Here is a 26,126-nt window from a genome sequence, read left to right on the forward strand (position 1 = left end):
TTGATATGAAATACTTGTGAAGTGGTTCAGACAGTGTGCCTTTTAGGAAGTGTTCTCATGCATACTTGCTGTGGCCAGAGGCTGCGGCAATCCTGGGGAACGGTGTGTTAGGGGTACCTAGTGAAAACCTTTTTTTCTTCTTGCTGTTGGGACTACTGCCTGATTTGGAGGGTACCGCAGAGTAAACAGAGGCCCAGATGTGAACCTAGATGTGCTTTAGCTTTTTCTTCTCCATTTTGTTTCCTCTCTGATTTTGAAGCACTGACTTGCCCTGGACTTTCATATGCAGAAGGGATTGGAATTATATTTCTCAGGAAGAAGGCATTTTCAAACACTGCCCTCTTGGGTGGACCCGGGCTTTTCACCTGTAGGTCCCTGACTGGGCCAGGGATGCTCTGAAGCATTATGTCCCCAGAACCCCACCCTTTCTGCCCCTGTTCCCTTCTTAGGGGACACATCCAGTGGCCCACGGTATAGTCATGAAAGGGAGGGTGGCCCCAAGGCTCAGAAGCAGTAGACACAGCCTCCTTTTTCTGAGCATCTCTACTATTTGGGGTTTGGGTAATCATTTGAAGGTGTTATGGCCCAGGGGCCCAGAAATGTCTTTGGCCTGGTCATTCCACCTCTTCGTAGGATCCTAGGGGAGCTGTCTACATATGCATAAGTAGCAAATAAAAAGTAAGGGAGAATGTTGTTATCTATTGGTCCTAACCTCAGTGCCCCAGAGCAGAGCTCTCTGGGAAGTTCGACTTGAATGGGCATGTGGCTTGACCAAGGCCAAATTTCATCCCAAGTGTGTCTCTCAGGGTCAGAACAACTCGTGTCTACCCACATGGGACAAGAAGGGATGAGCTTGCTGGAGGGGGCATGTTGTTGAGTCCTCACTGGAGTGGGCCCTTGCTTGGGCTCCTTGCTCAGTGACAAAGACATAGGAGGAAGCAGAGATCCAGTAGCCCATGTGATTGGTTAGTCCTCATCACACCAGGGGGTCAGCAGCAGCTCTGCTTTTTTATTTTATTATTTTTATTTATTCATTTATTTATTCATTTATTGTAAGTGAGAAGCGGGGGAGGCAGAGAGGCAGGCTCCTTCCTGCATGCACTCTGGACATCCACCTGGCAAGCCCCCTATGAGGTCATTGCTCTGTTGCTCGGCAACTCAGCTATTTTAATACCTGAGGTAAATTCCATGGAACTATCCTCAGTGCCTGGGGCCAACTTGCTCCAACTGAGCTATGGCTGTGTAAGGGAAAGAGAGAGATAAAAAGAAGGGGGAGGGGGAGGGGTGGAGAAGCAGATGGTCACTTTTCCTGTGTGTCTTGACTGGGAACCGAATCCAGAACATCCACACACTGGGCCAATGCTCTACCACTGAGCAAACCGGTCAGAGCCATTTTATTTTTTTAAAAAACTTTTCCCATTGATTTGAGAGAGAGGAAGGGGAAAGGAGAAGGAGGAGGAGGAGGAGGAGGAGGAGGAGGAGAGAGAGAGAGAGAGGCATTCTCTTTAGTTTTTTATTGATTGCTTCTCATGTGTGCCTTAACTGGGGAGGGATGGCTCCAACCAAGCTAATGACCGTGTTCAAGCTGGTGACTTTGGGCTTTAAGTCAGTGACCTTTGGGCTGAAGCCAGCGACCTTGGGATCATGTTGATGATTCTACCCTCAGTCTGGTGTCCCCACACTCAAGCTGGTAAGCTTGCACTCACACTAGATGAGCCCGTACTCAAGTCAGTGACCTTTGGGTTTTGAACCTTGGACCTCAGTGTCCCAGGTCAGCACTCTATCCACTGTGCCACCACCACTCAGTTCAGCTTTCCTTTTTTTTCTTTTTCTTTTTTATTTATGTGAGAGGAGGGGAGATAGAGAGACAGACTCTCGCATGTGCCTCTACTGGAGTGGGCCCTGCAACCCCTGTCTGGGGCTCATGCTCAAATCACCTGAGCTATCCTAAGCACCTGAGGCCTATACTTGGACCAGCCAAGCTCTCCTCAGCACTTGGGGCCGACACTAGAACCAGTCAAGCCACTGGCTGCTAGAGGGAGAGAGGAAGGGGAACAGAAGCAGTTGGTCACTTCTCATGTGTGCCCTGACCAGGGATCAAACCTGGGACATCCATCTGCCGGGCTGATGTTCTATCCACTGAACCAACCTGTCAGGTCCCCGCTTTGATTTTTAAAGGAGTTCTAGCAGGTTTGTTTTCCATCAGGAAATACCATAGTAATTTCAGCAGAACTCTGAGTTTGAATTTTCAAGTCCTTGTTCTTTTTTTTTTAAGTGAGAGGAGGGGAGATAGACAGACTCCTGCATGTTCTCCAAACCGGATCCACCTGGCAACCCCCATCTTGGGCTGATGCTCGAATCAACTGAGCTATCCTCAGCACCTGAGGCCAATGCTCAGTCCAACTGAGTTATCCTGAGTGCCTGGGGCTGAGGCTTGAACCAGTTGAGCTGTGACTAGGAGAGGGGAAGAGAGAGGAAAGGGGGAGAGGGAGGGGAAGAGAAGCAGATGGTTCCTTCTCCTGTGTGTCCTGACCAGGGATCGAACCTGGGTTGTCCACATGTGGGGCTGACACTCTATCCACTGAGCAAACTGACCAGGGCCTCTTTTATTTTTTAAGATCTTGGGAAGTTAAACTAGGACCAGTGTTGGCTATAATGACCTTTAGTGCCCCACACAGTGCCTAGGATGAAGGAGTTATTCAGAGAGGATAAGTGAAGTAATCATATTCAGGGGAATAAGCTTATTTTTTCTTATAAATGAAAGCTCTTTTGGATTAATATCAAATTCAGTTTAATATGGTGGTAACAAAGGAATACTTCTTTGTAGACTGCTCTGAAAGCCCAGTGAGGACAAATCAGCCCAGCCTCATTTCCTCCCCAGTACCCCACCCACAGAAGACAACCGGCTCTTCCGGTATTAATTATATCTGCTTCTTTTTCTATCTAAAGTGACCGTCTGGTTCCTGAGCTTGACACAATTGTCCCTTTGGAATCCACTAAGGCTTACAACATGGTGGACATCATACTCTCTGTAAGTGCTGCCTCTGTCTGTCTTGTCTGTGCTGGCTCAGCCACGGCCGTGGTCAGTGTGCTTTGGCCCAGGGAGGGAGTGCTGAATCCACAGGCCTTAGCGTCTGGCAGTACAGGAAGAGCAGGCACCACTGCGCAGCGTGTTCTGGGAAGAGCTCATGACTGTAGCCTCCCCATTGGCTCGGATGGACTAGAGGGCCAGAGGAAGAAGGAGCTAGTTGGTCCAGCAGAGCCCGAGTCTTTTGATGGTGCTCTGAGGTGCACTTAGAGGGGCCATGTCTCTAGACCAGGCGTGGCCAACAGTTTTTGCCTCTGGGCCAGATTAGAAAGAAAACTTTTTTCATAGGCCAGATGAAATATTAAAATTAAAAAATGTCAAGAAACACAGAAAACAAAACAAAATAAAAAATGTTAAATACAAAAATGATTTGTTTAAGTAAACAAAATTTTATTATGTAATTTGTTTATGAATAAATGTGAGTGAAAATAATTTTTAATATACCATATTATTTTAATAAAAATATATTTTAATAAAAATATAATTATATACCGTATAAATATCCAAACTGTATCACAATCAATCGAAACAATATTTAATTAATAGAATGAGCTTGAAGGGGTTATATCGCAAGTAAAACAATTATTTTGTTTTACAAACAGCCTGGACACGTTTTCAGTTATCAAATGCAGCTATTGTCTATGCTACAATGCCACTTGATTCAGCACACTTGACCACAATCATAACGAATTGTTTGACCTTGGGTGTGCACTGGCAAACTCCGCCTAAAAGAATGTGGGTATCATATCACCACTGCTAAATGTCAAACAGTTCATATCGAGTACAGATGAGTACAAAAGTTGTAAATCTTTATAATGGATTTTTTTTAAAAAAATGAAGTATTGTGAATCCATTTGACCAATTATTGGAAGTTAACCCTAGATTAGTCGCACGTGGAATTCTTTTCTGCATATCACTATCTTCTTAAATATCTCTATTTCTAATAATTAAAGATGCTTCTGCTTCTGAGTAGCTAAGATTTTAAAGTAGTGGAGAATATTAAAAATTTAATCACAGGCTGCATAAACGCATTACGCGGGCTGGATCCAGCCTGCGGGCCGTATGTTGGCCATGCTTGCTCTAACGTCTGGAGTTGAGGCTGGGTGATTCTTTGTTATCTTTATTTGGAGCCTTATGCTTAGAGGGCATTTGGTCTTTCTAGAGAAAGGAGGTACACAGAGTACCTCTGACAATGTTAAAGGGGGCTGGTGGAGGGTAGTGTGTGTGTGTGTGTGTGTGTGTGTGTGTGTGTGTGTGTGTAGAGAGGAGTCATTTATACCGTTTTGTTGGTGTAGCAAATCTCTGATTGTTATGAAGAGAAGAGAGTGTCAGGGCAAACTGGGGGCATCTGTTGATGGCCATTGTCTCCCTCACGCTCTCATCTACACACTGTTCTCTCAGCAGTCCTTGCTTAATGGAAGCAGAGGCTCTGTGGGCACAGCCTCTCCCAGAGCCCTGGCTCCCCTGGCGACCTGTTTCTTCTCCTGTACTCTGGGGAGCCAGTGTGAGTCAGTAACCTTGGCCAGACTCTGCTTTTCCTCATTGCTAGATTATGTAGCCTATTGAGCACCATTTGAGCTGTGAAGACAGGACCTGTCTATCAACAACATGCCCTTTTCTGACCTTAGCCTTGAATATTCTCTATATTCTCGCAGTCATGCCTGCCCCCTCCTACTGCCTCTGCCCCTTGACTCTCCAGCCCTCACTCTTCCCATTCCTTTGGAGTCCTCAACACTGCCTGGCCTCTGCTTTCTTGTCCCAGCTGGGTCTTTGCCATTCTGCCAGATACTACTGTGTTTCCCCATGTATAAGATGTACCTTTTTCCAAAAAATTTGGGATCTAAAAACTGGGTGCATCTTATACAGTGGTTGTAGATTTTTTACTTGCATTTCCAGCTTTTTCACCCTTGTTTTTGCGCTCATCATCAGACACAGATGAAGATAAGCTAAGGGATGGGAGTTTTCACAGTGATGAGGAGTTGTGTGAATTTTTTGATGAATAAACCTTGAGTTCGGCCCTGGCCGTTTGGCTCAGTGGTAGAGCGTCAGCCCGGTGTGTGGAAGTCTTGGGTTCGATTCCCGGCCAGGGCACACAGGAGAAGCGCCCATCTGCTTCTCCACCCTTCCCCCTCTCCTTCCTCTCTGTCTCTCTCTTCCCCTCCCATAGCCAAGGCTCCATTTGAGCAAAACCCGGGCGCTGAGGATGGCTCCATGGCCTCCGCCTCAGGCACTAGAATGGCTTTGGCTACAAAAGAGCAATGGTCCAGATGGGCAGAGCATTGCCCCCTGGTTGGGCGCATGCGGGAGTCTGTCTCTCTGCCTCCCCACTCCTCACTTCAGAAAAATACAAAAAAACCCCAAAAACAACCCACCCAAAAACTTGAGTTCAATAACTTTATATAATACATTAAAAAAAAAAATTGGGGGCCCCAAAATTAAGGTACATCTTATACGTGGGAGTGTCTTATACATGGGGAAATACGGTAATGGCCGGTTGCTATTTCCAATGCTGGTGCTGTATGACACCATGATGGCCAAAATTCCTGCCTTAGGGACCTCACATTTGGGTGAAAGATAGCGAAAACAAAAGCATACATGGCATGGATAGTGTTGGGTAAAAAACATACTGTGAAGAAGGTAAAATAGGCTCTGGCTGGATAGCTCACTTGGTTGGAGCATTGTCCTGAAGCGCAGAGCTTGCTGGTTTGATACTTGGTCAGGGCACACACAGGAACAGATCGATGTTCCTCTCTCTCTCTTCCTCTCTTTCTTCCTCTCTAAAATCAGTACAATAAACATTAAAAAAAAAAAAGTAAAATAGTTTCAGTCATGAACCCCCGGTTTTCCTTTTACCCTATAGAGCTCTGTCCCTGGTTCAGGCTTCAGTCATCTTTCCAAATACTGGGGTCTGCGGCTGCTGGACGGAAGGCCCAGAGCCCGCTCCAGCCTGAGCTGGGCGCTCCGTGTCCTCCCTGGTCTGTGGATGTGCTGTGGGCCTCCCCGAGCACAGCGCCTGGTCTTACTTTTCCCAGGGCCCGATCCCACCCCTCCCATCTTTCTCTGCTGCCTGCTCTGATCGGGACACGGGCGTTTCCTTCGTGGAGAAATTGGGAGCATCAGGTTTCTCACTCCCCACAAGTGACCATTTCTTGGTCCTCTCATGTCCTTCTCCTGTTTTCCTGGGCTCAAAGGAGGCGTCTCCACCTGGCCCTGACTCCATCCTTTCCCATCTGGGGTCTTGCTTTCTTGACTTTTTTTTTTTTAATCTCTTTTTCTCTCTTGTATTCCTTTTGTCTTAACAATAAATGTGTATGAACATGTATAGATTTGTTGTCTGCTAAAAAAACCCTCTTTTAACCTGTATCTCTGTTTAATTCTGTTCAAATTCTTTTCTCCCTTTTCAGTGAAACTCCTCTTGTTTCTTCTTTCTTTCCTCCTGAGTCTGGCTTCCGGTTTTCTCCCTCTGTTGAGTGACAGACCTCCTAATGACTTAATTTTTAAACTCAGGGGACTGATGGCATTAAATCAGTATAGTGATAGAGGTAACCATCTGAAAAAATATATAAATCTTCCTAAGTAACAAAAAAAATTATATAGAATAAAATGCTTCACATAGAGAAACAGAGGAGCTTCTGGTCAGTATTTCCCTCCAAACCAAACCCCTGACCATCCTAACCTAACAACGTGAGTTACTTTTTCTTGTTTTTGTGTATTATATAAATGGAATCTTATAGTGTGTGGTCTTTTCTGTCTTGCTTCTTTCACTCAATGTTATGTTTGTAGGATTTGTCCCTATTATTACATGTTCTCATTGGTCTCTTTAGTCTTTTGTGTGAACAAACCAGTTTATCTACCATAGATGGGCATTTGGGTAATTCCTAGTTTGGGGGCATTGTAAGTGGTTCTGATATGAACATTTTATTTTGTGACTTTGGTGAATAAATTATACATTTCTTTTGCATTCATACATAGGACTAAAGTACCAAGTCATAGGGTATATGCATACATTTAGCTTTAGTTCATACTGTCAAAGCGTTTTTCAAAAGAGGGATTGTATCATTTTGCATCCCACCAGCAGTGTATAAAGCTCCAGTTCCTTCATGTTCTCACCAACACTTGGCCAATACCATGCTATTTTAATTATTGAGTTTATGAGTTTATAGTATACTTTCAGTCTGGTAGGGATAGTTCATCTTTTTTTTTGCAAAAGAGAGTGGAGGGAGAGAGAGAGGGGCACAGACAGGAAGGGAGAGAGATGAGAAGCATCAACTCATAGTTGTGGCACAATTACTCATTGATTGCTTTTTCATATGTGCCTTGATGAGGGGCTCCAACTGAGCCAGTGATGCCTTGCACAAGCCAGCAACCTTGGGCTCAAACTAATGACATTGGCCTTCAAGCCAGTGACCTTTGGGCTCAAGCCAGAGACAATGTGGTCATGTCTATGATTTTATGCTCAAGCCAGTGACCCCTTGCTCAAGCTGGCGAGCTTGCGCTCGAGTCGGATGAGCCTACACACTTAAGTCAGTGACTTGGGGGTTTTGACCCTGGGTCTTCAGCATCCCAGGCCTACACTCTATCCACTGTGTGTCCTGACACTATCCTGGTCAGGAAATAACATCCTCTTTATTTTTATTTTTTATATATTTTTTTATTTTTGTGACAGAGACAGAGAGTCAGAGAGAGGGACAGATAGGGACAGACAGGCAGGAAGGGAGAGAGATGAGAAGCATCAATTCTTTGTTGCATCTCCTTAGTTGTTCATTGATTGCTTTCTCATGTGTGCCTTGATTGGGGGCTACAGCAGAGCGAGTGACCCCTTGCTCAAGCCAGTGACCTTTGGGCTCAAGCCAGCGACTATGGGGTCGTATCTGTAATCCCACGCTCAAGCCAGCGACCCCGTGTTCAAGCTGGTGACTCCGTGCTCAAGCCAGATGAGCCCGCTCTCAAGACAGTGACCTCGGGGTTTTGAACCCGGGTCCTCTGCGTCCCAGTTTGATGCTCTATCCACTGCGCCACCGCCTGGTCAGGCAATGATGTCCTCTTTAAAAAAATTTTTTTTTTTAATTTATTGATTTTAGAGTGAAGAAGGTGGGGAAAGAAAGGAGAAAGAGAAACAGAGAAACCTTGATTTGTTGTTCACTTATTTATGCATTCATTGGTTGATTCTTGTATGTGCCGTGACTGGGGATCAGCCCTGCAACTTCCTTTGTTTTTTAGTGTCAATATCTCTCTTTAAAGTTTATCTTTGCTGTGGTCAGTTTTGGTAAAGTTTATATTTTTTCAACTTTATTTATAATACTGGAAAAGCAAATTAAAATTACACTGAGTTATTTCTCATTTGTCAGTTTGGCAAAATATTAAAAACTTGAAAACAGATTTCATTGGTAATTCTGTTGGAAGCAGACACTCTCATACATTACTTGTAGGAGAATATGGCAATGTCTAAGACTAAATAAGCATTTCCACTTTGACTCAGAAGTTCCACTTCTAGAAATTTACCCTGAAGGTATACTTCCTACCATCCAAAATTATAGATATACAAGCTTACTATCTTGATATTGTTATTTATCTTGAACATAAGTTTCAAAATAATGTTAACAACATATAGGAGATTGGTTGAATAAATTTGGTATACCCCCACAATGGAATACTATGCAGTGTGAAAAAAGTGAGGAAGATATCTATGAACAGGTATGGAGTGATTTCTAGGGTATATTGTTAAGTAAGGAAACCCAAAGTGCGAGAATATGTAATAGTATGTTACTTTCAATATAAGGTAGAAGGGTAACTAAAAAGATGTAAATGTATATGTTCATCTCTCTAATACACACAGGGAAGATAAACCAGAGAATAATGAGATTAATAACAGACTGGGTGAAAGGGGTGAGGATGTGACACCGTTTAAAATTTTTTTCTTCCATTGATTTGAGAGAGAGAGAGAGAAGCATTAATTCAGTGTTCCACTTAGTTGTTCCATTTAGTTGTTCACTCGTTTACTGCTTCTCATACATGCCCTGACTGGGGATGAAACCACAACCCAGAGACCTAGGTGCGCTGGGACAACACTGTATTTACTAAGTCACCTGACCAGGACCCCCCTCTTTTTTTTAGTTTTAGTTTTTCCATTGATTTGAGAGAAAGAGGCTTTGGTTGCTATAAAGGATATTTTTGGAATAACTGGGAAAACTTGAATAAGGCTTTATAACAGATAATAGTATTGATGTTAATTTTCTGATTTTGGTAATACCAGTATAGTTATATTATATTAGACAATGTGCTTGTTTTTAGGAGAGACACAGTGAGGGACTTAGAGGTGAAGAGGTATCATGTCTTCAACTTACTCTGAAATGGTTCAGGAAAAAATTTGTGTATGAGTGTGTGTGTGTGTAGAAAGAGAATGTGTATATATACACCTACACATGCAAGAACAGATAGGCTGAGAGAGAAAGGGGCATAGGCAGTTAGGGAGAGAGAAGGAATGGCAAAGCTTATGTGGTGAAATGTTAATAAATGGGGAATCTGGGTGAAGGATACATACATTTTTAAAAACTAGTCTGGAAATTTTTATGTTAGTTTGAGATGTTTTCAAAATAAAGTAAAGAAGTGTAATAAATAATGCCAGATTCAAATAGAACGTTTTAGAAAGGCTGCCCGGTTTCTCCTCCCCTTAGCCGTGGACAGGAAGGTCCCCCGACCACAGGGAGAAAGGGCCCCCCGCCTGCTGTCATGCTTCCCTGGAGGACCTTTGGTCGGGTGGCAGCCGGCCAGCTCTGTAATTTTGTATGTAGTTGTATCTTGTCCTTTATCATTTTGTGCTCAGGAGTGAATTTATCTTGGCAGGTGGTTGACGAGCGAGAATTTTTTGAGATCATGCCCAATTATGCCAAGAACATCATTGTTGGTTTTGCAAGAATGAATGGGAGGACTGTTGGAATTGTTGGCAACCAACCTAAGGTGGCTTCAGGTAGGAGGGAGAAGCTCGCATAAACCTCAGGAGGAGGTTGGGGGTGGTCAGGGCTGCATGGGCCCACGGTGTCTGCCTTCTGCTTTCTTCCTCAGACATGGCCTTCCCTGGCCAAAGAAAAAACTCAAATAGATGTTGTTGTGAAAGCTCTTTTTCTCTTTTAATGTTAATTTCTCAAAATGCTTCTTTTATACTTTCCTATTTTTTAAGGGTTTATAGATAGTTTTTCTTCTCAATTTATAAGCTCTTTACTTTTCAAGAAGTCTGCTTTCAGTTCCCTAGTTAGATTTATGACTCACACACTAAACTGTGAATTTCATGAGGACAAAGGTGTTGGTTTCCTATTCACAGTTTCATCTCCAGTGCCTTCAACGATGCCAAATACATAGTTAGTATGTGACAAGTTAACAGATCTTGTCATATCTGTCCCCTTCGGCTTTCTAGTGATATAGCCAGACCTGAGTCACAGCTAGGTGGCAGGGAGTCTTCCGTGACTGTGCTCTGGGTGGGTTTGGGAGTGTGTGGTGGGGACTGTGGACGCTGCCTTCCTCCTCACTGTTTTCCTGTTAGGTTTGTTTTGAATCCTTAGGTTTGCAGGACAAATCACTCTCCCTTATTCACCCACCCTTGTCTTTTTTTTTCTGCCATGGTAATTTTTTCTTGTCTTTAGAAAAAAAATTATTTTTAAATATCTAAAAATAATTTTCTTGAGAGAGACAGGAAGGGAGAGAGATAAGCATCAACTCATAGTTGCGGCACTTTAGTTGTTCATTGATTGCTTCTCATATGTGCCTTGACCGGAGGACTCCAGCAGGGTGAGTGACCTCTTGCTTAAGCCAGAGACCTTGAGATCGTGTTGATGATCCTGTGCTCAAGCTGGTGAGCCTGTGTTCAATCTGATGAGCCTGTGCTCAATCTGGAGACCTCAGGGTTTCGAACCTGGGACCTCAGCATTCCAGGTCAATGCTCTGTCCTCTGAGCCATGGCTGGTCAGGTTCTACACAGTGTCTTCTGCAGAGCAGAATGTTTTATGTCTGCTTGACCCACAGATTTTTTTTATTAAGATTTTTTTAAATTGATTTTAGAGAGAGAAGAGAGAGAGAGAAAGAAGATGGGTAAGGAGCAGGAAGCATCAACTTGTAGTAGTTGCTTCTTGTATGTGCCTTGACCCGGCAAGCCTAGGGTTTTGAACCGGCAACCTCAGCGTTCCAGGTTGACGCTTTATCTACTGCGCCACCACAGGTCAGGCTGCAGAGGTTTTAATTTAATCAAGTCCAGCTTATCAGTTATTTTATGGATCATTCTTTTGGTAGTATATCTAAAAAGTTACCGTTATATACAAGATCTTCTAGGTTTCCTTCAAAGTTATCTTTTAGGAATTTTATAGTTTTGTATTTAGGCCCATGGATCTATTTTGAATTAATTTTTGTGAAAGGTGTAAGGTCTGTGTCTAGATCATTTTTTTTTTGCTGAGGATGTCCAGTTGTTGCAGCACCATTTGTTGAAAAGACTATTTTCCTTCCATTGTATTGCCTTTGCTCCTTTATAAAAGATGAGCTGATTTTATTTATGTGAGTCTATTTCTGGACTCTATTTTGTTCCATTGATCTCTTTGTCTAGTCTTTCACCGTTATCACACTGTCTTGATTCTTGATTATTGCGACTTTATAGTAAGTCTTGCAGTTGGGTATTGTCGGCCCTCCAAGATGTTCTCTTTCAATATTATCTGCTATCCTGGATATTTGCTTCTTTGTATAAACTTTGGAATCAGTTTGTTAGTATTCACAAAATAACGTGTTGGGATTTTGATTGGAATTGCATTACATCTAAACATCTAGTTAGAAGGAACTAACCTCTTGACAATATTGGATCTTCCTACCTGTGAACATGGAATATCTCTCCATTTATTTAGTTCTTTTATTTTGTTCATCAGTTTTGTAGTCTTCCTCACATATCATATATCTTGTATTTATATTCTTAGATTTATCTAATTTGTTAGATTTATTTTGTGAGATTGTATTTTTTGTGTAATGTGCTAATGTAAATGGTATTACGTTTTTAGTTTCAGATTCATTGCTGGTTTATAGGAAGGCAGTGTGTTTTGTGTACTGACTTTGTTTCCTGAAACCTCGCTATTCCACACTAATTGCTTATTAGATCCAGCAGTGTTTTTGTGAATATTCACGATTTTCTATGTAGGCACTTAAGTCATCTTTGAACAAAGACAGTTTGATTTCTTTGTTCCCATTTTGTATACCTTTTATGGATTTTCCTTTCTTATTTTATTCTATTAGCCAGGACTTCCAGTACAATTTTGAACGAGAGTAGTGAGACAGGACATTCTTGCCTGTACCTGATCTTAGTGAGGAAGTTCCTAATGTTTCACTATTATGTATGTTGTTAGCTGTAGGTATCTTGTAGATTCTCTTTATCAAGTTGAGAAAGTTCCTCTCTATTCGTAGCTAGCTGAGAGCTTTTATCATGAGTGGGTATTGGATTTTGTGAACGCTTTTTCTGAATCTATTGATTAGTACATGTGATTATTCTTGTTTAGACTGTTGTAGTGGATTACATGAATTTGATTTTTAAATGTTGAATAAGCCTTGCATACCTGGGATAAATTCCATTTGGAAGTAGGATATAATTATTTTTATCAATTGCTGGATTGTATTTGCTAATATTTTGTTGAGGATTTTTGTATCTGTGTTAATGAGAGACATTGGTCTGTAGTTTTCTTATAATAATCTTTGTCTTGTTTTGCTTATAGGGTAATGCTGGCCTCATTGAATAAGCTAGGTAATATGTTATCTGATTCCGTATTCTGGAAGAGACTGTAGAGAATTGGTATAGTTATATTTTTAAATGTTTTATAGAATTCACAAGTGAACTTTTATGAGTTGCATTTTAAAAAATTTATTGAATTTAGCTCTAGCCCGATGGCTCAGTTGGCTAGAGTATTGTCCCGAAGCACAGAGGTTGCTGGTTTGATCTTGGTCAGGGCACATACAGAAACAACTTGATGTTCCTGTCTCTTTCTCTCTTTCCCTTCCTTTCTCACTGAAATCAATACATAAAAATTAAAAACAATTTATCGAATTGAGAGTGGGGGGGGGGAGAGAGAGAGAGACAGAGACAGAGAAATATCAATTTTGTTGTTCTACCTATTTATGCATTCATTTATTGATTCTTATATGTGCCCTGGCTGGGGATTGAACCAACAACCTTTGGTTCAATAGGGATGAACTAATAGGGATGACACATAGGGATGACACTAATCAAGTGAGCTACCTGGCCAGGGCACATTTGTTTTTTTAAATCATATTAAAAAATAGTGTTACTACAAACAAAAAATACAATAATTCTGCCTTGTTTCCCCATGTAGTTGCCTTTATTGAGTACCTTAATTTCTTCATACAGCCTTGCAGTACTGTCTGGCATTCTTTTATGTCAACCTGAAGGACTCCCTGGACCATTTCTTGTGGGCAGGCCTAATGATAATGAACTTCCTTCAGTTTTGTTTCTATGGGAATGTCTTAAGTTGCATCTTATTTTTTTTATTTATTTTTTTTTTTAGAGGAAGGAGAATTTATTGGTAGCTGGAGGAGAACATGAGGCTAGTAGCACCAAAGCACAAGCTCTCCGAAGTTAGATTTCTTACATCTTATGTACCTTTTACAGTGTCCATGCAAGGGGTGCGTGATTCCTTAGTCTGGGGTCCTACGTGCACCTCATGACTCAAGGTGGGATAGGTGAGTTTCAGTGGGACAGCAAGAGGGAAGGATTTCTGGACCACTGGTCTTATCTGTTTACAGATCCTGGGTTTTTTTGCTTGTTCGTTTTTTATTAAATTTAATGCAGTGACATTGATAAATCAGGGTACATATGTTGAGAGAAAACATCTCCAGATTATTTTGACATTTGATTATGCTGTATATCCCTCAACCAAAGTCAAATTGTCTTACGTCACCTTCTATCTGGTTTTCTTTGTGCTCCTCCCCTCCCCCCACCCCCTCTCTCCTTCTCTCCCACCTCCTCCTCCGTTACCATCACATTCTTGTCCATGTCTCTGAGTCTCATTTTTATGTCCCATCTATGTATAGATTCATATACTTCTTAGTTTTTTCTGCTTTACTTATTTTACTCCGTATAATGTTATCAAGGTCCATCCATGTTATTGTAAATGATCCGATGTCATCATTTCTTATGGCTGAGTAGTATTCCATAGTATATATGTACCAAAGCTTTTTAATCCACTCGTCCTCTGACGGACACTTGGGCTGTTTCCAGATCTTCGCTATTGTGAACAATGCTGCCACAAACATGGAGGTGCATTTCTCCTTTTGGAGCAGGTCTATAGTGTTCTTGGGGTATCTTCCTAAAAGTGGGATAGCTGGGTCAAAAGGCAGTTCGATTTTCAATTTTTTGAGGAATCTCCATACTGTTTTCCAAAGTGGCTGCACCAGTCTGCATTCCCACCAGCAGTGCAGGAGGGTTCCCTTTTCTCCACATCCTTGCCAGCACTTATTCTGTGTTGTTTTGTTGATGAGCGCCATTCTGACTGGTGTGAGGTGATATCTCATTGTGGTTTTAATTTGCATTTCTCTAATGATTAGTGATGTTGAACATTTTTTCATATGCTTATTGGCCATCTGTATGTCCTCTTTGGAGAAGTGTCTATTCATTTCTTTTTCCCATTTTTTGATTGGATTGTTTGTCTTCCTGGTGTTGAGTTTTACAAGTTGTTTATAAATTTTTGTTATTAACCCCTTATCAGACATATTGTCAAATATATTCTCCCATTGTGTAGTTTGTCTTTTTATTCTGTTCTTATTGTTTTTAGCTGTGCAAAACCTTTTTAGTTTGATATAGTTCCATTTGTTTATCCTGTCTTTTATTTTATTTCCCCGTGGAGATAAATTAGCAAATATATTGCTGTGAGAGATGTCGGAGAGCTTACTGCCTATGTTTTCTTCTAAGATGCTTATGGTTTCATGGCCTACATTTAAGTCTTTTATCCATTTTGAGTTTATTTTTGTGAGTGTAAGCTGGTGATCTAGTTTCATTTTTTTGCAGGTAGCTATCCAATTTTCCCAACACCATTTGTTAAAGAGGCTGTCTTTACTCCATTGTATTTCCTTATCTCCTTTGTCAAATATCAGTTGTCCATAGAGCTGTGGGTCTATTTCTGGGTTCTCTGTTCTGTTCCATTGATATATATGCCTGTTCTTACACCAGTACCAGGCTGTTTTGAGTATAATGGCCTTGTAGTATAACTTGATATCAGGAAGTGTGATACCTCCCACTTTATTCTTCTTTTTTAAGATTGCTGAGGCTATTTGTGTTCTTTTTTGGTTCCATATAAATTTTTGGAATATGTGATCTATATCTTTGAAGTATATCATTGGTATTTTAATTGGTATTGCATTGAATTTATAGATTGCTTTGGGTAATATAGACATTTTAATGATGTTTATTCTTCCTAACCATGAGCACGGTATATGCTTCCACTTGTTTGTATCTTCCTTGATTTCTTTTATTTTTATTTAAAACAAATGTTTAGGCCCTGGCCGGTTGGCTCAGCGGTAGAGCGTCGGCCTAGCGTGTGGAGGACCCGGGTTCGATTCCCGGCCAGGGCACACAGGAGAAGCACCCATTTGCTTCTCCACCCCTCCGCCACGCTTTCCTCTCTGTCTCTCTCTTCCCCTCCCGCAGCCAAGGCTCCATTGTAGCAAAGATGGCCCGGGCGCTGGGGATAGCTCTGTGGCCTCTGCCTTGGGCGCTAGAGTGGCTCTGGTCGCAACATGGCGACGCCCAGGATGGGCAGAGCATCGCCCCCTGGTGGGCAGAGCGTCGCCCCATGGTGGGCGTGCCGGGTGGATCCCGGTCGGGCGCATGCGGGAGTCTGTCTGACTGTCTCTCCCTGTTTCCAGCTTCAGAAAAATGAAAAAAAATAAAAATAAATAAAATAAAATAAAATAAAACAAATATTTATTACTTGAAAAATTGCACAAGATGCAGTGCACAGATGATGTTTTGTTGAGTTGCATACTTGAAACCTGTATGGTTTTGTGAACCAATGTCACCCCAATAAATTCAATTAAAAATATGATAAAATAAAAGATGAAATAAATTATTTCTTCCTTGATTTCTTTTATCAATGTTTTATAATTTTCCGAGTACAAGTCTTTAGTCTCCTTGGTTAAATTTACTCCTAGGTACTTTATTTTTTTGGTTGTAATAGTGAAGGGGATTGTTTCCTTAATTTCTCTTTCTGATTGTTCATTGTTGGTGTATAAAAATACCTCTGAGGCCTGACCTGTGGTGGCGCAGTAGATAAAGCATCGACCTGGAAATGCTGAGGTTGCCGGTTCGAAACCCTGGGCTTGCCTGGTCAAGGCACATATGGGAGTTGATGCTTCCTGCTCCTCCCCCCTTCTCTCTCTCTCCTCTCTCTCTCTCTCCTTTCTAAAATGAATAAATAATAAAAATAAAAAAAAATGCCTCTGATTTCTGAGTATTAATTTTATATCCTGCCACTTTACTGAATTCATTTATCAGGTCCAGTAGTTTTTTGACTGAGACTTTAGGGTTTTCTATATACAATATTATATCATCTGCATATAATGATAGTTTTACTTCTTCTTTTCCAACTTGAATGCCTTTTATTTCTTCTTCTTGTCTGAATGCTGTGGCTAGGACTTCCAGGACTATGTTGAATAAGAGTGATGAAAGGGAGCACCCCTGCCTTGTTCCTGATCTTAAGGGGATTGCTTTTAATTTTTGCCCATTGAGTATGATGTTGGCTGTGGGTTTGTCATAGATGGCTTTTATTATGTTGAGGTATGTTCCCTGTATTCCCATGTTGCTGAGAGTTTTGATCATGAATGGATGCTGCCTATAGAACCAGGAAGAATGTTAAGTATAATTAAAACTGCCCAGGCCCTGGCCGGTTGGCTCAGCGGTAGAGTGTCAGCCTGGTGTGCGGGGGACCCGGGTTCGATTCCCAGCCAGGGCACATAGGAGAAGCGCCCATTTGCTTCTCCACCCCCCCCCTCCTTCCTCTCTGTCTCTCTCTTCCCCTCCCGCAGGCAAGGCTCCACTGGAGCAAAGATGGCCCGGGCGCTGGGGATGGCTCCTTGGCCTCTGCCCCAGGCGCTAGAGTGGCTCTGGTCATGGCAGAGCGACGCCCCGGAGGGGCAGAGCATCGCCCCCTGGTGGGCAGAGCATCGCCCCTGGTGGGCGTGCGGGGTGAATCCCGGTCGGGCGCATGCAGGAGTCTGTCTGACTGTCTCTCCCTGTTTCCAGCTTCAGAAAAAAAAAATACAAAAAAAACACTGCCCACAGAGGTTTCCTACTGTTTATTTATTTATTTTTTTAAGTGAGGCAAGGAGGCAAAGAGACAGATTTCCATAAGTGCCCTGACCAGGATCCTGTCAGGCCATGCTCTGCTCATCTGGGGCCACTGCTCCATTCATTGCTCGACCACTGAGCTATTTTAGCACCTGAAGCGAGGCCATGGAGCTATCCTCTGCACCTGGGGCCAACTTGCTCGAACCATTTGAGCCATGACTGTTGGAGAGAAAGAGAGAGAGAGAGAGAGGAGGGGGAGGGATGGGGAAGCAGATAGTCACTTCTTCTGTGTGTCCTGACTGGGAATCAAACCCAGGACTTCCACATGCTGGGCCAATGCTCTACTGCTGAGCCAACTGGCCAGGGCCCCTGCTGTTTTTAAGTTGCTCTTTTTCTTGACTCAGCTTTCACTTGGATATAAACCCTTGCCCATTCCAGAGTTTTGACAAAGTTGGTTTTGACAGTTTCTGTGCTTTTTTCTTTTCTTTTTTTAATTTTCTGTTGGAGGACAGGGGGGCTTGGAGCTGTTTACCATTTTATTATTTAGAAAAAAGTGTTTAATGTTAGGAATTTACACGCTGAAAATGCATTTTCTTTTAGATTTTATTTATTCATTTTTAGAGAGAGGAGAGGGGGGGGGGAGGAACAGGAACCGTCAACTTCCATATGTGCCTTGACCAGGCAAACCCAGGGTTTTGAACCAGCAACCTCAGCATTCCAGGTTGACACTTTACCCACTGCACCACCACCGGTCAGGCTGAAAATGCCTTTTGTCCTTGAGTAAGTTCTGAACTGTTCACATATCCTTCCCGTTCTTCCTCTTAGCTGTGTTCTTCCTGGTGTGGACTTCACATTATTTTCTGTGTCTGCTTAAAGATCTTTCTCATCCCATGATTGCAATTGCAATTTCTGGTGCCATACAGCACAGGTTGAATTTCACAAGCCATTTTTTATTTTTATTTTTTTGAGAGGGTGGGGAAAGGGGAGAGAGAGAGAAAAGCATCAACATGTTATTCTATTCTACTTAGTTTGCTTCCATTGATTGCTTCTCATATGTGCTCTGATGGGGGCTCGAGGCAATGACCTTGGTGATCGAGCTGGCACCCTTGGGGTGGAGCCCTGGCTGGGGCTTGACCCGGCGACCCTGGGATCAAGCTGGTGATCACAGTGCTCCAGGATGTTGCTCTATGCACTGTGCCACTGGCCAGGGCTCACAAACCCATTTTTTAAGAAACTGGCTTATCCTGGAAAATTTATCTACAGATACCTAGGATGTTTATTCTGGGGGCCCCACCCAGTCCGTCTGGAACCTGAACACTTAGTTTCATTGTGCTTCCTTGACTTCCCTCTTTGTGATGTTTAAGGGGTGGCAAGGTACAATGTAAGTTTAGTAGGTCAATGCTTTGTTTGAAGAAAGCCTTATTCATTTCATGAACTTACTATATTCCCTATTTGTTACTAAAAGTCTACTATAGAGACTCACAGAGGAGGTCTCCATTTGGTTCTCAGTTTTTCCTTGTAGGAATTAGGGTTTATTGGGCATTCTTTGGATGTCAGGCTCTATAGTGGGGGCTGCAGCTGCAGCCGAGGGGGGCTCGTTACTAACACCCCTGTCTCTGGGATGTGGGGGGTGAAATACGATTATAATTGGCGCTGTCTCAGGGACGCGAGTCCGTGCCCTATGCCCCGTGACCCCGTGACCCCAGCACCCTCTGCAACAGTGCCCGCCCCCAGCATGGTGCTGAAAACTGAAGTCCAGGAACGCAGGTCCGCAAGAGGCAGGACAGACAGACCAGAAGGGAGAGAGATGAGAAGCATCAACTCATAGTTGCGGAACCTTAGGTGTTCATTGATTGCTTTGCTGATGTGCCTTGACCGGGAGGCTCCAGCCGAGACAGTGACCCCTTGCTCAAGCCAGTGACCTTTGGGCTCAAGCCAGTGACCATGAGGTCATGTCTGTGATCCCACATTCAAGCCAGCAACCCCATGCTCAAGCCAGCGACCTTGGTGTTTTGAACTTGAGTCCTCAGGGACCCAGGTTGCTGCTCTATTCACTGTGCCACTGCCTGGTCAGGCTGACACATTCCTTTTTTAAAAAACACTTACTGATTTGAGAGGGAAGAGAAGTCAATTTGTTGTTTTACTTATTTATACATTCATTGATTGATCTTATATGTGCGCTGATCAGGGGTCAAACCCACAGCCTTGGTGTATGAAGGACAATGCTCTAACCAATGGAGCTATTTGGCCATGGTTTGACGCAGATTCTTTATTTTAGGTTATTAACATAGATTTTGAATAGAGAGGTAGGTGGGAAGATTGAAAAGATTTTTCTTTTATTGAGTTATACACAATAAAATGTACAGCTTTCAAGTGCTTATTTTGATGGGTTTTGTCAGTTTGATAGTTGTATACAGCATTGCAGTCACCATCCAAAATAAGATATAAAACATTTTTATCATCTCAGAAAATGTGTTTGGCAAGAGAAAAGTTTTGTCAGTTTTTCTTTTTTTAGTTGTTTTGTCTTTTTGTTGATTACTGGTATTCTTTATATATTCTGGATATGAATCAGTTCTTTGTCAGATCTATGTATTACAAATCTATATCCTGATGTGTGACTTTCCTATTCAATCAATTAGTGGTATCTTTTGGCTTATTTAAAAGATTGTCCTGTTTCTATTTTTACTAATTATTAAAGCTTTTTGTGTCCTGTCCAAGAAATTTTTGCTTACTATAAGATTGTAAAGATGATAATCTTCTAAGAGCTTTGTAGTTCTGGGTTTTATGTTAAGGTTTAGGATACATTTTTTTTTTTTGTATTTTTCTGAAGTTGGAAACGAGGAGGCAGTCAGACAGACTCCCGCATGCGCCTGACTGGGATCCACCCGGCATGCCCATCAGGGGGCGATGCTCTGCTCATCTGGGGCGTTGCTCTGTTGCAACCAGAGCCATTCTAGCACCTGAGGCAGAGGCCACAGAGCCATCCACAGCGCCCGGGTCAACCCTGCTCCAATGGAGCCCTGGCTGCGGGAGGGGAAGAGAGAGAGAGGAAGGAGAGGGGGAGGTGTGGAGAAGCAGATGGGCGCTTCTCCTGTGTGCCCTGTCTGGGAATCGAACCCAGGACTCCTGCATGCCAGGCCGATGCTCTACCACTGAGCCAACTGGCCAGGGCTAGGATACATTTTGAGTTCATTTTTGTGTATAATTTATAGATGAAATGGGGGTCTAGTTTTATTTTTTTCCCCACACAGATTTTCTTTTTAAGTGATAGGCATGGAGGCAGAGACAGAGTCCTGCATGTGCCCGATTGGGATCTACCCAGCAAGCCTCTACCAGGCGATGCTCTGCCTGGCTGGGCCTCAGTTCCATTGCTCAGCAACCGAGCTATTTTAGTGCCTAAGGCCGAGGCTGTGGAGCCATCCTCAATGCCTAGGGCCAACTTTGCTGGAACCATGGCTATGGAAGGGTGGGTGGGGAGGGTTGGAGAAGCAGATGGTCACTTATCCTGTGTGCCTTGACTGGAATCGAACCCGGGCTTCTACATGCCAGACTAACACTCTACCGCTGAACCAACGGGCCCAGGCCTCCCCGCAGATGTTTAATTGTCCCCTCACGATTTGTAAAGACTCTTTTCACATTGAATTGTTTTGGTGCCTGGTCTAAAATCAGTTTGTGGGTTTAATTCTTCACAATCTGCCCTGTTTCATTGTTGTTTCTGCCTACCTTTATGCCTATGCCATACTCTCTTGATTCCTATAGCTTTATAGTTCTCAACCAGAAGAAATATTGATATCCTTGAGGCATTTGGCAAATTTGGAAACATTTTTTGGTTGTCACAGGTGTGGATGGGGAGGTGGACTCTAGGGTTGAGGCCAGAGGTACCAATCTACTCAACATACTATGTGCACAAGACAAACCCCTACACAAAAGATAATTCATTTCATAATGTCAGTACTGCCAAGCTCGAGAGACCCTGCTTTGTACGTAAGTCTTGAAGTCAGTTAGTGTATGTTTCACAGTTTTGTTATTTTTCTGCATAATCTTTTGACTATTCTGTTTTTTTTGTTTTGTCATATGAATTTTAGAGGAATCCTCTTGTCAATTTCTACGGAAGAACCTCCTATGATTTTGATAGACTTTGTTTGAAAATATAAATCTGTCCAATATGCTAGCTTTTAACTTTAAAAATAATTAAATTTGCCTGACCAGGTGGTGTCTTAGTGGGTAGAGTGTCAGACTGGGATGTGGAGGACCCAGGTGCAAGCCACCTTGAGTGCAGGGTTGCTGGCTTGAGCTCAAAGGTTGTTGACTTGAAGCTCAAGGTTGCTGGCTTGAGCAAGGAGTCACTCGCTCTGCTGAAGCCCCCAGTCAAGGCATATATGAGAAAGCAATCAATGAATAACTGAGGTACCTCAACAAAGAATTGATGCTTCTCATTTCTCTCACTTTCTGTCTGTCCCCTATCTGTCCCACTATCTGTCTCTGTTTAAAAAAAATTATATCTATAATAATTAAAATAGTATAAGTAAATAATTAAATACAATTTGAAACTTAGTTTCTCAGTTGTACTAGTCCTATTTCAAATGCATAACAGCCACATGTGGCTAGTGGCTGCCATGTTGACTGGCACAGCCAGGGAATATCTCCATCATTGTAGATAGGTCTTTTGGACAGCACTAGTATAGAGCAAATTGGTTGGAAATTTATTCATTCTTTTGATCCATGAGTATGATTTTTTTTTGTAGATACTCGTTATCAGATTATAGAAGTTCCATTGTACTCTTAGTTTACTGCTGGTTTTTAATTAGGAATAAATGTTGAATTTTGTCAGATGCTTTTTTCTATATCTGTGGACATGACCATATGGTTTTTCTGCTTTAATAATTTCATTGGTTTTCACAGATTAAATCAACCTTGACTTTTTGGGATGCCTTAGGGTTTTTTTTTGTTTTTATGTGTTTTTTTTTGTATTTTTCTGAAGTTGGAAATGGGGAGGCAGTCAGACTCCTGCATGCGCCCGACTGGGATCCACCCGGCATGCCCACCAGGGGGCGATGCTCTGCCCATCTGGGGCATCGCTCTGTTGCAACCAGGGCCATTCTAGTGCCTGAGGCAGAGGCCATGGAACCATCCTCAGCGCCCGGGCCAACTTTGTTCCAGTGGAGCCCTGGCTGCAGGAGAGGAAGAGAGAGACAGAGAGGAAGGAGAGGGGGAGGGGTGGAGAAGCAGATGGGCGCTTCTCCTGTGTGCCCTGACTGGGAATCAAACCCAGGACTCCTGCACGCCAGGCCGACGCTCTACTACTGAGCCAACCGGCCAGGGCTGCCTTAGTTTTTATATATCAAAGAATTTGATTTGATAATGTCTTAGGAACTTTTGCATTGGTGCTGATGAGCAGTTCTGGTCTGCATTCTGTCATAATCCCTGTCTTCTGTGGTACCGAGTAATGCTGACCTCATAGATGTGTTGGGAACTGTTCTAGGAGGGGAGATACACTAGTAATTGAGCTCTTTACTTTGTGCCACTTTACAAATGCCATCTCCTTTCATGCTCCTACCTTGGTAGGGGGTAGTAACACCCCTATTTTGCAGGAAAGGAATCTCAGCCTCAGAAATGTGAAGTAATTTCCCAAGGCTCATAGCTATAATCACTGGGGCCAGAATTTGATTCCAAGCTACAGGCACTCCCTAAGACCATCCCTGAATGTTACCTCCCACTACTGGTTCCACTGGGATAACCCAGGCTGTGCATCAGGGGCAGCGTCCTTCACTTCATGAGGCAGAATCTGCTTGCACTGGGCTGTGCTCCCAGCAGGAGAGCCTGTGTGCCGAGGCCACTCTTGGGCCCTCTTTGGCCAGGGCCTGGTGGGCTCTCCTGTCCTCCCTGATTTTTCTGGAGTGTGAGGAAAAACATTTACCATTCTCTGATGAGATTTTGGTACCTCCAGAGAAATAAGCTCTTGTGTGGTTGCTGAGAACACATCCCCATTGTGAGTAGAACTGCGAATTGCCCAGAAGCTCAGGGTAGATAATCTCTCTCTTTTAGGATGCTTGGATATTAATTCATCTGTGAAAGGGGCTCGTTTTGTCCGATTCTGCGATGCGTTCAATATTCCACTCATCACTTTTGTTGATGTCCCTGGCTTTCTGCCTGGTAAGTCATTGACAGAGGTGGGGGCCAGGAGAGGTGGCTTTGCCCAGTGAGGTACCCACTTTATTTGGAGATCTTCTTGCTAAATTCCCTGAAGATCTGTGACTTCTCTATATTCTGGGTGTCCAGAACATGGGGCTGTGTGAGGGTTGGTCCTCTCTTGGCTCGTTGGGGAGCAGAACAAGACCTCACAGCTGAGAGTGGCAGGCAGACCTTATGAGGGCTTTTGTGTGCATCTAGTAACTCTTCCTCATGACCTAGGCACAGCGCAGGAGTACGGGGGCATCATCCGGCATGGCGCCAAGCTTCTCTACGCATTTGCTGAGGCAACTGTGCCCAAAGTCACAGTCATCACCAGGAAGGTGAGAAACTCACAGTGGAGGCTGTGAGCCTACTCACTGCTAATGGCATGATGTGGTTGGAGATTTGGCCAAGGGTCTCAGTGGGGGAAGGAGGAATATGCCTTGCTCATTCTTAAAAAGATTGTGTGAGGGCAGCTTTTACAGCCCTGGAGACACTCTGCAGAGATGTCCACGCTCATCTCTGGGAACTGAAAACAGCGTGGGGAAAAGCCATGAAAGACAATGAATGTTAACTGGGAACAGCCTCTGGCCTGTACCTGTGTATTCTCTGCTCTGGCTACCTGGTCTCAGCACTGGGCTTTCAGTAGCCACGAGGGCTATTTCTTTTTGTCCTCATTTCATTTGGATTCTTGGGGCCTTTCATGGATATGATCTGGTTGAGTCAAGTTCTAACATTCAGCATATGGGTTTGTTCTAGGCCTATGGTGGTGCCTATGATGTCATGAGCTCCAAGCATCTTTGTGGTGACACCAACTATGCCTGGCCCACAGCAGAGATTGCAGTCATGGGAGCAAAGGTGAGAACCTCTGGCTTTCCCTTCTCTTGGGTCCAAGGTCGGTACTTCTCCAGCAGAGCTTAGCGCACAGCTGGGAATTGTTGGAGAGAGACCAGGGCCCCCATGATGATCCAGGACTCCAGGGAGTTGGGGCCTAGATCTTGGCAAGTTTCCCTTGTGGGGCCCCAGGGTCAGCTGTGCCTCCTGTCCTGCACTCTCACTTCAGGCCTGTGCTGGTGTCTTCGTGCTCAGAGTGGCAAGAGCCCAGAATAGATTTTGAGATTGTCAGTAAAGGGATGAGTCAGCTGAACTAGCCTTTGGGAGGATTGTACATTTTCCCCCAACCCCATCTCATCTCCTAAGGAGGGCCTCAGAGCCACTGATCTGATCCCGTAGAATTGAACTCAGCCTATTCCACACGCCTTTCCTGCTTTGAAATAGCTGTTGGGGTTGAACGAGATAACTCCTGCCCCTCCCAGCTGACTTTTAGGGGTTCTGATGTGAAGGATTATCTTTCAGTCCCCTGTACTCCTACATTTTCAGTCCAATGTGCCCTCCTCTAGCCACAGAATTTTGTACTCCAGGCTCAGGATAATGGAAAAGGAAAACATTTTACTTCTCCTTGATGCAGGGAACCGTGGCTGTAGTAATTGAAAATAGGCCACCTGTATTTGGATAAGTGCAGTTGCCTTATGGTAAATGGAATCTGGGGAGACAAGCTGTTGGCTTTGCTAGGGCTGCCTATCACTGGGGCCACAGCTGAGCATCCCATCACATAGCCCCTGGAAGCCAGAGGGCTGACTGCAGGCAGTGCCCACTCTATGTCCTAGCACCTGGAGCTAGCCTTTTGCTCCAGTACACTTTGATTTACCAAGAAGTTTGCAGCCACAGAAAGTGATAATGAGTTGAGAGTAAGGTTTGTTCGAGTTGGGATCTCTCTCCAGGGAAAGTCATGAACTCCTCTCATGGCAGGGTGCTGTGGAGATCATCTTCAAAGGACATAAGAATGTGGAAGATGCTCAAGCAGAATATATTGACAAGTTTGCCAACCCTTTTCCTGCAGCAGTGAGAGGTAGGAATTGTGATGGGGAAAGTATCTTGGTTCATTTGTTGGTTACTTGCTCATTCTTTGTTTTTAAAAAGTCTTACTAAACTGCTTTGCCATTGCAGTAGAATCTGAAGACTGTTAAGGATTGGGTTGTCCCTGGGCAGTCAGCACTTAAGGACAGTGGGGCCTGTATAGGCTGCTTTGTTGTTGTTAACTAAGATCCAAGGAACATTGCTGAAATGACTACATTTCTTAGTTTTGTTCTAGTTACCTAGTACTGTATAAAAGCCCACCACAGACAGAATGGCTTAAAGCAACCCCTCTTCCCTTTTTGGGGTTCATGGTTCTTTGATCAGTGTCTGGTTTGGGCTCAGCTGGGTAGTTCTTCTGCTGGTCTTGCCTGGGATCATTCAGCTGTAGTCATCTGGTGGCTTGACTGGGGCTGGATAGTCCAAGATGGCCTCTTACATGGTTGGTGCTGGCCATCAGCTAGACTTTCTCCATATGGTTTCTTATTAAGGAGACTGGTCTGTGCTGCTTTACGTGGTGTCCTGAAAGCAGCAAAAGGCTGAGGGGGAAAGCTGTAAGATATCTTGAGGCCTAGGTTTGGAAGTTGCAAATCATAAATTTGTGGTAAATCATAAAGTCGGGCACAAGAAATAGAA

The 26,126-nt window shown here is 43.4% G+C and overlaps 1 protein-coding gene across 1 annotated transcript in view; it reads left to right on the forward strand.

Annotated features, from left to right (window-relative positions):
• PCCB (propionyl-CoA carboxylase subunit beta) overlaps window positions 1-26,126 on the forward strand; it is a 67,726-nt gene that overhangs the window by 40,987 nt on the left and 613 nt on the right. Inside the window, exons 9-14 of the mRNA XM_066352137.1 lie at window positions 2,950-3,031; window positions 9,932-10,055; window positions 23,451-23,558; window positions 23,817-23,917; window positions 24,336-24,434; window positions 25,386-25,485. Coding sequence (XP_066208234.1) covers window positions 2,950-3,031; window positions 9,932-10,055; window positions 23,451-23,558; window positions 23,817-23,917; window positions 24,336-24,434; window positions 25,386-25,485 — 614 coding nt within the window. The remainder of the gene's footprint in view (window positions 1-2,949; window positions 3,032-9,931; window positions 10,056-23,450; window positions 23,559-23,816; window positions 23,918-24,335; window positions 24,435-25,385; window positions 25,486-26,126) is intronic.

Source organism: Saccopteryx leptura, chromosome 10, assembly GCF_036850995.1.
Source record: "Saccopteryx leptura isolate mSacLep1 chromosome 10, mSacLep1_pri_phased_curated, whole genome shotgun sequence".
In the NCBI taxonomy this organism is placed as follows: Eukaryota; Metazoa; Chordata; class Mammalia; order Chiroptera; family Emballonuridae; genus Saccopteryx; species Saccopteryx leptura.